This window comes from Phyllostomus discolor, chromosome 1 (assembly GCF_004126475.2).
Source record: "Phyllostomus discolor isolate MPI-MPIP mPhyDis1 chromosome 1, mPhyDis1.pri.v3, whole genome shotgun sequence".
NCBI classification, from domain to species: domain Eukaryota; kingdom Metazoa; phylum Chordata; class Mammalia; order Chiroptera; family Phyllostomidae; genus Phyllostomus; species Phyllostomus discolor.
Genome location: NC_040903.2, coordinates 182,016,435 through 182,028,972, shown reverse-complemented (window position 1 = coordinate 182,028,972; position 12,538 = coordinate 182,016,435). Strand labels below are relative to the sequence as shown.

Here is a 12,538-nt window from a genome sequence, read left to right as displayed (position 1 = left end):
AGTGTTTTTTTAAGTCTCCTAACCACTGATGCTTCAGATTTAAGTTTAATTTTTTTTTACTGAAATTGACTTTTGAAAATACTGCTTTGTTCCAGCAGATGGCATAGTTTTCACTGAAACTGTTAGTTTTTTCTCTTTATTTGGGATAAATATTAATCATATCTTAGGCTTTGTTTGTTTGTTTTCTCTGTTAGGTCTTACTCTGTGTGGTTAATGAAATTTTGTGAGAAAATAAATTTGGATTTTTTGCCATTTTTGTTTTTGTTTTTTATTTTTTTGCTGTTTACTTTTGAATTAAAACTTGAATCATTGGTATATATTTTTAAAATTATATTTGTTGCCCTGGCTGGTGTGGTTCAGTGGTTGAGTGCTGGCCTGTGAAACAAAGGGTTGCTGGTTCGATTCCCAGTCAGGGTGCATGCCTGGGTTGCAGACCAGGTCCCCAGTGGGTGGTGGAGAGCGCATGAGAGGCAACCACACATTGGTGTTTCTCTTCCTTTCTTTCTCTCTCCCTCCCCATCTCCAAAAAATAAGTAAATATTTAAAATAGTATTTATTTAACAAATATGTAGCTGTGTCTCCAAGTGATTTGTTTTTCTGTTGATATTACAGGTACTCCCTGTTTTGTGGATTCAGAAGGCATTGTTCGAATGCTAAACAGAGCACTTGGTAATATATGGACTCCTGTATGTAATACAAAAGAACACTGCAAAGGAAAATCTGATCACTACTGGGTGGTTGGTATCCATGAAAATCCCCAGCAACTGAGGTGGGATATTAGAAACTGTTCCTTAAAGTACATTTTTATTTGTCTTTTACCTTAGTTCATTTACTTGCTTTCTATACTTACTAAATTAGAAATTTGTTTATATTCACTGTGAAATTTTCAATGAGTTGCTTGACTCGGAACTGAGAACAAAAAAGGGATTAAGTTTATTAGTGTGGCTATAATATCATTTCTGCCTGTTGATGGGGGACAGTTCTTGTTAGACATGGCATTTCGTCTTTTATTACAGCCTCTTATGTATTTTTCCTCACTGGAGGACTTGTGTTTTTGGGGGGAGGGGGCTTCCATTGGTTTTGGAGAGAGGAAGGGAGAAAGAAACATTGCGGGCTCAGTTGCCTTCCACATGTCCAGACATGGGATTGAGGAGCAAAGGTTCCCTAACTGGGAAATGAGCCCACAACCTTGCGGTTATGAGACAACGCCCCAACTAACTGAACCCAACCAGTGAGGACAGCCTCTTATTGTTAACTATGATTTAGAATCAAATGTATATAATTTAGCTGTTTTTGAGTTTCTTTACTTTTTTTTGTAAACCTTTGGGTATTAACTAACAAATAGGTACTGTCGCGATCACTGGCCTGCAGTGACCTCGGAACGCTGTGGATGGCTCGTTGAAACATGAGAAAAACATACACAGAGACAACCAGGTCCTGTGGGGAAATAGGAGCGGAATGGCCATTCTCTCTAGTGGGGAGCGCCATGGCCACCCTTCCTAGGGGAGAGCACCCCTAAAGGAGAGTGCCTTGTTCCCCCACCCAAGCAGGCTTTTTATTGTGTTCATTTGCATAAGAATTCAGGTAAAGCTCTTTACTCATTGCTGGGAAGTAAGGGTTGAAGAATAGATAACAAGGAAGTATGAGGGCCTATTTTGAGTCAGGGTCAAAGAGCTATAAAACTTTGAGGAACAAACTTCTTCCTGGGACCCTTATCATTCAACTGAGAGCATTCTAAACACAGCAGGTTTCACAGGAGTTTACATATTCTTTCTTAGGCCTGATCACCCCGGGGAACCTGCCCTTTCCAGCACAGGGCTGCACCACCCTGTCATTGTTTCAGGCTTAAGTGGAGCAAGGGAAGTAAGGCAACCAAGAGATAAGGGGATTTTCTCACAGACAATGAGGACTCAGGCTTTGTCAAAACCAAGGGGCGAGGGTCCATCACCCCCTTTTGCTGTAGCCCCCAAAGTCCTTCCCTGGGGGCCTCCCACATGATTGTGCCTGTCTTAGGTCGTTCCCCCTTTGGGGAATCTTACCCATCATTGGCTAACTGACCAAGCATTGGGGGCCAGTTATGGATGAAGCAGCAGAAGCAGCGCTCCTGCCAGGGAGATAAGCTTGTCTCCTTGGTGGTTTACAGTTCCAAGGTCATTCCCTCAGCCTTAGTGAGGTTTACAGCTTCTGATACCAGGCAGGGCGGTTCCCAGCAAGGTACAAGTTCAGTATTGATACATGCAGTTCTAATGCTTTTTTGTTTTGTGATTTTATTTTATTTTTAGAGAGTGGAAGGGAGGGAGAGAAACATCAGTGTGCAATAGATACATCATTTGGTTGCCTCTCACATGTCACCAACTGGTGACCTGGCCCACCATGTAAGCAGGTGCCCTGACTGCATAAGCCAGCGGTCAGTCCACTGAGTCGCACCAACCAGGGCGCTTTTTGAGATTTTTAGCGTAATTGTTGTAATAGGGTAGAGAAATTAATGGTATATTGCAGGTGTAGAATTCTCAGTCCAGATAGTCTATATTTAGTATTGTGTTGAAGATTTCCCTCTTTTTTGACCTGGTATCTGCTTGGTATAAGAGATTGTCAATGATATGTAGGTACTTGGTGAACAAAGAGATATCTCTTTTCATGGAGCTTATAGTCTAAGGAGACAGATAACAGAAACAACTAAATATTATTTACTACTTGGGATAAAAGCCATTAATTAATCTAAGCCAGACACATGATAAAGAATAACAGAAGGGCATGTTTAGGTGGATTGATCACAGAAGATTCTTAGTGGAGGTAATATTAATATGAGACCTGGATGCCAAGGAGTCTGTTATGGCAGAATAGGGTGAAAAGCAATCCCTGCAGAGTAAACAGCATACATAAAGGCCTTGAGGTCAGAAAGAACTTGATGTATTTGAGAAACTGAAAGGATCTAAATGTGGCTAACATATAAGAATCAAGGGGTGATGGGAGGGTATAAATTCAAGATATCAGAAATTTAGACATATGTTGCATTATAGTCCATGATAGAGAAGCTTGGATTTTAGTTGAAGTGTATGAGGAAGCCATTTAAGATTTTTATCCAGGGGAATGTTGTAATCTGATTTATGCTATAAAAAGGAAAATATGATTGTAAATGGATTGGCACAGGTAAGACTAGAAGTAGGATGACCATTTTTCTGCGAGTGGATTTATTCCTTCTGGGGATGTTTGGAAATTCGGGGAATTGTTTTCAGCTGTGACAATGATAGGGGTTACTCTGCCATTTAGAGAGCTGGGGCCAGGGTTGTTAAACATCTCATAGAGTGTAGAACAGTCCTTCTCAACTACAGGTAATCCCAGATACTTTCAGTGCCGTCATTGAGAAACACTGAGGGATATTTTGTAGTCAGCCAGCTGAGCTAAAACAGTGGCTGGAACTAGTGTGGGGGCAGTGGAAATGAAGAGAAGCAGTGGCAAGATAGAAGCAGTGGGATTTGCTATTAAATTGGGGAGTGGGTGTGAGAGAGAATGACATTCATATTTCTAGTTAAAAGCAGCTAGATGGATAGTTGAACCGTTTAAAGATATAGGGTGTGGGGGGTCTGCCCACAGGGCCCCCCCTTGCCGCCACAGATGAGAATAAGTCTACCAAGACACAATCTGCTTGGGGAGGAAAGGTGGCTGATCTCTCAAAGGAGAAGGGCCAAGAGCCTTTTCCTCAATGGGCTTTTATTAGGTTCATTTGCACAGGAATGCAGGTAAAGCTTATTAATCATTGTTAGGCAGTAGGAATCAAACAATAGATAACAAAGAACTCTGAGGTCCTATTTTGAGTCAGGGTCAGATAGCCAAAGAGCTGTAAAACTTTGAGGAACAAACTTACTTCTTCCTTGGACCCTTATCATTTATTTAATTGAGAGCATTCTAAACAAAGCAGGTTTCACAGGATTTTATATATTCTTTCTTAAGCCTGATTGCCCGGGGAACCCGCCCTTTCCAGCACAGGGCTACACCGCCCTCTGTCATTGTTTCAGGCTTAAGTCAGGCAGGGGAAGTAAGGCAGCCAAGAGATTAGGAGACTTCTCCCAGACAGAATGAGGACTCAGGCTTTGTCAAAGCTGAGGGCTGAGGGTCCATCACCCTCTTTTGCTGTAGCCCCTCCAAGGTCCTTCCCTGGGGGCCTCCCACGTGATCGTGCCTGGCTTAGGTCATTCCCCCCTTTGGGGAATCTTACCTGTCACTGGCTAACTGACCAAGCATTGGGGGACAGTTATGGATGAAGTAAAAGGAGCAGAAGCAGTGCTCCTGCCAGGGAGGTAAGCTTTGTCTCCTCAGTGGCTTATGTCACTCACCCAGCCTTAGTCATGGGGGTGGGGGTTAGGGTTAGGGTTAGATCTTCTGAAACCAGGCAGGGCAGTTCCCAAGAATAAGGGAAATTAAAATCAATTCTCTTTTAGGTGTGTTAAGTTTGAAATGCAAATATCCAAATGGAGCTATCAAGAAGATATTGTATATATAATTCAAATTCAGAGGAGCAGCTTTGCCTGGAAATATAAATTTGGGAGTCACCAGAATATAGAAGTTATTTAAAGTCATAGTAATAAATTAGATGATTTAGCAAGAAGAAAGAGGGAAAATGGTCTTAGAACCCAACCCTAAGAAATTCCAACATTTAGAGGTATCAGGTATTAGAGTAGAATTTTTGCATGAGAAAAAAAGGATTAACTAGGCAAGTAAGAGAAAAATCATCTGAAGAAGATCATGTAACAGATGCTGTAAGTGGGGACTATTTCAAGAAAGAGGCAATAGTGAGAAAAAATAAAATTTGCTTTCAAATATATGAAAAGATGATTGATAATCACTAAAAATAAGATAAATATAAATCAAAACTAAAAAGAGAATTCTCTTTTTACATATCAAATTGGTAAAATCTAAAAATTGCTTGGTGTTGGTGAGGCTCTGGTGAAATAATAACATTTATGTGTTGCTGACGGGGAATACACATTCGTTAAAATCCCGATTGAAGGCAATTTGTCAAGAACTACCAGAAGTAGAAGTGCGTATGTCCTTTGACCCAATAATTCTGCTTTTAGTATTTGTCCTACAGATATACTAGTATTTGCTATTTAATGTACAATACACAGGCAGCATGAGCATCTCCCTGGTGGGAGATTATTAGAAATGCTGAATCTCAGGCATCACATCAGACCTACTCAATGAGATTTTGCATTTTAACAAGATCTTTTATTGATTTGTGTGCACATTAAAATTTAAAAAATACCGCTGCTAGCAAATGTGGGAAATAAGACATGTAAAAGATACCTTACATGGAAGGATTGTTAATATTAGCAAAAGATTGGAAACCTAAATTTCTATTAGAAAAATAAATATATTCTATAAAACTATTTATACACTAGAGTACTATGTTGTTTTTTTTAAATGGTAAAGCAAATCATATGTGTGATAAGTGATGTGTATCCAGAATATAAACAGAACTCTTCTTTTTAATATATTTTATTGGTTATGCTATTACAGTTGTCCTATTCCCCCCTTCACTCCCCTCCACCCTGTACACCCTCTCCCACCCACTTCCCCCCCCTTTAGTTCATGTCCATGTGTCATACTTATGTTCTTCAGCTTCTACATTTCTCATACTATTCTTACCCTCCCCCTGTCTATTTCCTACCTACAATGTATGCTACTTATTCTCTGTACCTTTTCCCCCTCTCTCCTCGTCCCACTCCCCTGTTGCTCAAAAAAGACTCAGTTAAGAAATAGGCAGCCTTGACTGTGTGGCGTATTGGTTGGAACATTATCCCATGTACCAAAAGGTTGCAAGTTTGATTCTGAATCATGGCACATACCTAGGTTGTGGGTTTGATTTCTGGTTGGGGCGTGTATGGGAGGCAAGCAATTGATGTTTCTCTCTCACACTGATATTTTTCTTTCTGCACCCCCATCCCCCCAATCAATTAATATATCCTTGAGTGATGATTTAAAAATAAATACATAATAAAATATTAAAAATAATAATAGGCAAAGGATTTTGAGTAGGCATTTCTCCAAAAGCATATACATGGCCAATAAGCATATGAAAAGATTCAGCATCATCAGCTATTAGGGAAATACAAATGAAAACCCAAGAGATACCACTTCACATTCACTAGGTTGACTATAACCTGGAAAACAGATAATAACAGATGTTAATGAGGGTGCAGAGAAATTGGAACCCCAGCTATTGCTGGATAGGGATGTAAAAATGGTAGATTTTGGCAGTTTTTCAAAAGGTTAAACATAGAGTTACTGCATGACCCCAGTTCCTCTCCTAGGTATGTACCCAGGAGAGTTGAAAACACATCCATACAAAAATTTATAATTGATTATTCATCATAGATTTCTTCATAATAGCTAAAAAGTGGAAACAATGCAAATGTTCATCACCTGATGAGTAAGTTAAATGTGGTGTATCCCTGCAATGGAATGTTTTGGGGCTATAAAAGAGGATAAAATACTGATACATCCTACATCGTGGGTGAACCTAGAAAATGTTACACTAAGTGAATGAAGCCAGATACAAAAGGCCACATACTATCATTCCATTTATATCAAATCTTCAGCATAGGCAAATCCATAGCTACAGAAAGTATATTAGTGGTTGCCAAGGACTACAAGGGAGGGGACAGTGGAGAATAGGGAGAGACTGCTGATGGGTGTGAGCTTTCTCTTTGGGATGATGGAAGTGTTTTGGAATTAGATGGTGGTGATAGATGCACAACTCTGAATATACTAAAAACTGAATTATACACTATGATATCATATGACTATGGTACGTTCAGTGTGAACTTTGGTATATGAATTATATATCTTAATAAAGCTATTATTGAAAAAGGGTAAGGATGCTGAATGTAGTGATATGGAAAATACGTAATTGTATTTGCTTATATATGTCAAAGAATTCCTGGGAGAGTAAAAAAGGAAACTAACAGCAGTTACCTGGTAGAGGGAAACTCAGTAGATAGTACAGGAGACTTTTCCGTATTCTTTTTTACACTTTGTTTATGTACATGTTTTATTTGTTCGAAAATTAAGTTGAAATTTTTTAAGAGGTAATTCAGTAACCCGAATCAGATAAGAATAGGGGTTAAGTTCAAGAAGACTTCTTAGTTTAGATACATGGAAGTGATTGGTAACCCTTATGAAAGTACTTTTAGTGACATGATAAAATGTCAAATTCCAGATTGGGGTGGGCTGAGAGCATATGAAGTAAAGAAATAAAAGCATAATATGTAGCCCTGGCTGGGTTGCTCAGTTGGTTGGAGCGTCATCCCATGTACAAAATGGTTGTGGGTTTGACCCCACATCGGAGCTCATATAGGAGGCAACTAATGAATGTTTTTCTCTCACATCAATGTCTCTCTCTCAAACTCTCCCTCTCTCTCTAAAATCAATAAGCATATCCTTGGGTGAGGATTCTAAAAAATGCACAATATGTAAATAACTTGAACAGAAGTTCAGCTGTGAAGTGGAAGAGATGGGGTGGTATCTAAAGAAGGCTATTAAAGAAGGAATTATTTAGTTTGAGTGACTTTACAGCATTTTTGTCATCTTTGGCAATAAATTTAGTAAAGAGGATGAGATTGATAATGTCAGAAAAGGAGAGAATTGAAGGAATGAAATCCTCAAAAAGAAAAGAAAAGAAAGGTGATCAACTTTAGACCATCTGTCTAAAATAGGAAATAAGACATTTTATCAGTCGTGAGAGGGAAGAAGATAGACAATTGCAGACACATTTAGTGGTTGAAAAGTGACAGGAATTCCTGTCTGAGGGCTTCGGTAGTGTTGGCAGGTCATGGAGCCATGCTGAGGGTATTTTTGGAGGCAGTGGTGGGCAGTGTGGGATGTTTGGGAAAACATGATCTTAGAAAATGCAAAATCAAACTAATAGAGAACCATAAAGGAATTAATTGCTGGTTAATATCCCTGTGCCTTAACTTTTCAGAATCTCCAAGTCCTCTATTGGACATTTTTAATATCAAATGGAGTATATTAGTTAACTACTTTAGACAGTTCTTAAGGTATAGGTTGTTCTCGGAATTTTTTGCATGTTATTCTCAGGAATCAAGTTATTTAGTAATTTGAATGAAAGAATTCACATTTTTATCATAAGAGGCTAAGTTTTGAACCTATATGGATTTTTACTGTTCCATCTAATGTTTATTCCAGTAAGATGATTTGTTTTGTTAGAAAATGCCATCTTGAAAAGGTATATTTAATCCTGGCTGGTGTAGCTTAGTGGATTGAGCATGGACCTGTGAGCCAAAGGGTCACCAGTTCAATTCCCAGTTTAGGGCACATGCCTGAGTTGTGGGCCAGGTCCCTAGTAGGTGGCACGTGAGAGGCAACCACACATTGATGTTTCTCTCCCTCTCTTTCTCTTTCCCTTCCCCTCTCTCTAAAAATAAATAAAATCTTAAAAAAAAGAAAAGGTGTATTTAATTTAATATTATAAATATATGTTTTTATGGTAAGACTTTTTCTTTACTAACAGGTGCATTCCTTGTAAAGGCTCTCGGTTTCCTCCCACCCTTCCGCGCCCTGCTGTAGCTATATTATCCTTTAAGCTTCCTTACTGTCAGATTGCAACAGAGAAGGGACAGATGGAGGTATGTGGAAATCTTGCATTGACACTCTCACTGCTTGTGACACAGCCATTTAAGAATTGTCCCGATGACCAGTATTGAGTATTCATTACTTTGTAATTAAATAGAGGGAGCGAGCTGCTTATGGTCACCAGGGCGCCTGATTGCCATCTCTACCACCGACGACTTTGCCTGGGAGGTGAACGGGTAGTGTCCCCAGTGCGACACAAGTATGAGCATCACTGTCGGAGTAGGGCAAGTCCTGAGACAGTGTGCCTCTGTGAGGTTTCTGTGCCATGAGTTTTGATTCACCCTAGTCCTGGCCCTATATCATCTAAAGTCATTTGAAATCTTGTATTTAGTTATTCTAAACAAGAAGCAAATTTGCTTCTAAATAACTAATTTACCCAGTTATTTGAGTATTAACTATAATAGCTAGGAAACTGTTTTAAAACACTACATTTCTTCACTATTCCCTCTCCCCTTTTAAGGATAGGAGATAAAATCAAGCCGTAGTATCCCATTAATTAGAATTTGATGCTATAGAGATGAGTAGTTCAGAAAATATTTTATTCAGAGACTGGCATGTTAACATAAATATAACACTTGCCTGGCATTAAATGATAGATAGTTGACTGAGTGATTTTTTTTTCTACTTTTGCAGGAACAGTTTTGGCGTTCAGTTGTGTTTCACAACCACCTTGATTATTTAGCTAAAAATGGTTATGAATATGAAGAGAGCACTAAAAATCAAGCAATGAGAGAACAATATGAACTTTTATTGAAAATGTTTGCAGTAAGTAAAATAAATATACTGAAAAAATTAAAATTAAATGCTCTTCTAAATTTGAATCTCTTAAAGGTATGTGAGTTAGCACTGACTTCCACAGCCTGGAATTCTTAAGTTGTATCCAGTGGTGTTTTTCTCTCTTAACAAAGGTTGTTTTTCAGTTGACGTTGCATTTAAAATATTTGAAAACATTATCTTTCATTTAAGATCATAGGCGGTAATAAACTGTTCTGGTGTCACCTCTCTTTTTGCCTTTGCCCACCACACTGTTTAATTTAATAGGTCTTCCAAGTGATTTTAATGCTTAATAAAGTTTGAGAACCAGGAGCTCCAGCTCATACTCTTATCCTGTGGGATAGAGTTCTTAGACTTCCAAGGGTGTCCAATCTTAAGAACTTTCATAAAGCTTTTAGACATGCCTATTTTTTCTTACCTTTTTAGGTAACTGTGATGGTAAAAGTTTGTCTATAGCCAGTGACCATGTTCAGTGCCTGGTATATTTAAGTATTTTTACCTTTGGAGGTAAATGCAGTTTTTGAAACATGAGGTTCACACTTGTGTCCTCTCTCCAGTTGGTTTATACAGAGTAGTGGGAGATAATACCTTCTTTGCTCATCTTGCACTAGGCTAGAAGTCGCTTGAGGGCAGTGGCATGCCAGGTACTCAGTGCTATCTACTACACAGTAGACCTCAGCATTTCCTGAGAGAGGAATGGTCCAGACTTGTCCCTTTAAAGTTGAGGGAAAGAGTTCTGAGGGAAAAGTGGTTTCCAAGACCTCAGAGCCAATTGTAACTATAGTCTCCAGAAGATGGTATTTACTTCAGTCACCTTTGGGCAGCACTGCCTTGAGTTTAGTACTAAAGGAGTTCAATTAGTTTATTGTAGAGTAAACTGTGTTCCTTTTATAAAGTGTCATTTGTGGTCTAGGAACTACTAACCATTTTACTTCCTACAACACATTTAAGGAAACATTGGATTTAGTTTACCATTTAGTTTTACAGGAGCTTTTCCTCTGGAGCAGTGTTTCTCAGGGGAGTACTGATAACTCTGGGGATTGGTCTTTAGCATTCCTGGCCCCCCCGGCAAATGCCTGCTCAGCCTGGTTACAGGGAGAATCAGCAGGTCCTTGAATAATATCATTTCATTCAATGTCATTAATAAGGAAGGGGTGGGAATCAACTCCTGGCAGGGGCTGCTGCCTGTGTGGAGTTTGCATGTTCTCTCCATGTCTGGGTGGGTATCCTTCAGGTACCCCAGTTTCCCCCCACATCCCAAAGATGTGCACGCTAGGTAAATTGTGTGTCCACATTGTTCCAGAGTAAGTCAGTGTGGGTGAGTGCGAAGGAAGGTCATTCTTTGAAGAATTGGGTCACTTTTTGTGCCCTGAGCTACTGGGATGGGCTCTGGCCACCCATGACCCTGAACTAGAATAGTGGGTTGGAAAAGAATTATCTCATTTTTATCAATCTTTCTTAAATATGTGAATAGCACACATTTATTTCAATGTTTAATATTAGAACTGCTTTGGGTCTTTATTTAGAAGTTTGATGATGTTTTTGTGACCAGAAATATGCTGTAGGAATTTAACTCTTACTTTGTATCAGTTAGCCTGTGATAAAATTGATTTGTTATCTGTCCTTTAGATTAAAAGTCACAGTTTCCAGGAACCCATCAACCATGTTAAATAAGGACTTAACTGTACTTCCTTTTATTTCTTAATGCCCCCTGAGGCAGACTACCAACCCTGATTGAGAAGTACTGCTTATAGAAAAGTGATACTAGAAAACTTGAGAAGGATGTGCAGGTGAATATTTAAACTTCTGTCTGATGAATCAGACATGGGATGTCTAAGTAACAAAATATATAGTCCTTTTACCCTGTGAATTATGAGACCCTTAGTGGTCTTCAAGGTGTTAATTTTTTTTACATTGTACTTGAGTTGTCAAAGTTCATACTGAAAGAAAACTAGTCAATGTTTTCTAAGAGATGTTAAATGAATGCCCTTTGTTTCATATTATTAAGTATAAACAGAGCAAGAAAAAGGAGGTTGTTTGCTAATTTGGAAGTTGTATATAACTGTTTCTGATAGCTGGAGATCATAGATAATCACACTTTTTTTTTTTTTTTAATCTTCATCCAAGGATATATCCACTGACTCCAGAGACAGAGGAAGGGGGTGGAGAGAGACAGACAGACAGACATTGATGTGAGAGAAACATCCATCATTTGCCTCCCATATGTGTCCCAATTGGGCACCAAACCAGGCATGTGCAAACTAGGCATGTGCACTGACTGGGAATAGAACCTGCGACCTTTCAGTTTATGGGCTGACACTCCAACCGAGCCACACCAGTCAGGGCCACAATCACACTTTAAAATTATTGAATAAATCTGCTTATCCCCACCCAAATTCACATAGCAGTATTTGTGTGCCAATTCTGGGCAAAGTAATAACAAATAAATCCTCTACAATTTTATTCCTTCTTTGAATTTCTAGCTCTATTTGTTGAGAGTGGGAAAAGAAATTTAGGAGAATCACATTTGAATTTTAAATGAATCTCTTATTTCCTTGCAATGAATAGCTTAAAATGATATACCATAGTTCATTGAATCCAAGCTACTGTTGATTGTAAAATGCACCATTATTTTATTCATTTACGCCACTGAGAAAAAAAATGCTGCCAATTAAACTCTGATCTACCACAGATTGTAACACTCTTCCCAATTTCAGAGATGTTAAAGTGTGTAAAAATGTGCATCTTAGAATCAGAGATGCAGTATCTAGAAAACTTTTTTCTCAGTTTTATTAGTAGTTTCATTCCTTAATTTTTAAAAAGTTTAACTTAATGTGATTTGATTTCTTTGTTTTGTTTTCCTTTTTGGGCTAGCTTTCCTGTAAACTGGAGCGGGAATTCCGTTGTGTGGAACTTGCAGATCTGATGGCTCAACATGTTGTGAATTTAGCCATTAAATATGCTACTCGTTCTGGGAAACTAATGTTGGCCCAAAGACTTAGTGAACTGGCTGCAGGGAAGGCAGCAGAATTGGCAGCAACCCAGGAAGAAGAGGAGGAAGAGGAAGAAGATGATTTCAGACAAAAGCTGAATGCTGGGTAAGAAGTATTTA

At 38.8% G+C, this 12,538-nt stretch overlaps 1 protein-coding gene across 2 annotated transcripts in view; it reads left to right on the top strand.

The window, feature by feature from the left end:
• WDHD1 (WD repeat and HMG-box DNA binding protein 1) overlaps positions 1 to 12,538 on the top strand; it is a 62,299-nt gene that overhangs the window by 39,903 nt on the left and 9,858 nt on the right. For both annotated transcript variants that reach the window (XM_028507336.2, XM_036010233.1), the window contains 4 exons: positions 613 to 769; positions 8,531 to 8,645; positions 9,286 to 9,417; positions 12,301 to 12,524. In XM_028507336.2, coding sequence (XP_028363137.1) covers positions 613 to 769; positions 8,531 to 8,645; positions 9,286 to 9,417; positions 12,301 to 12,524 — 628 coding nt within the window. The remainder of the gene's footprint in view (positions 1 to 612; positions 770 to 8,530; positions 8,646 to 9,285; positions 9,418 to 12,300; positions 12,525 to 12,538) is intronic.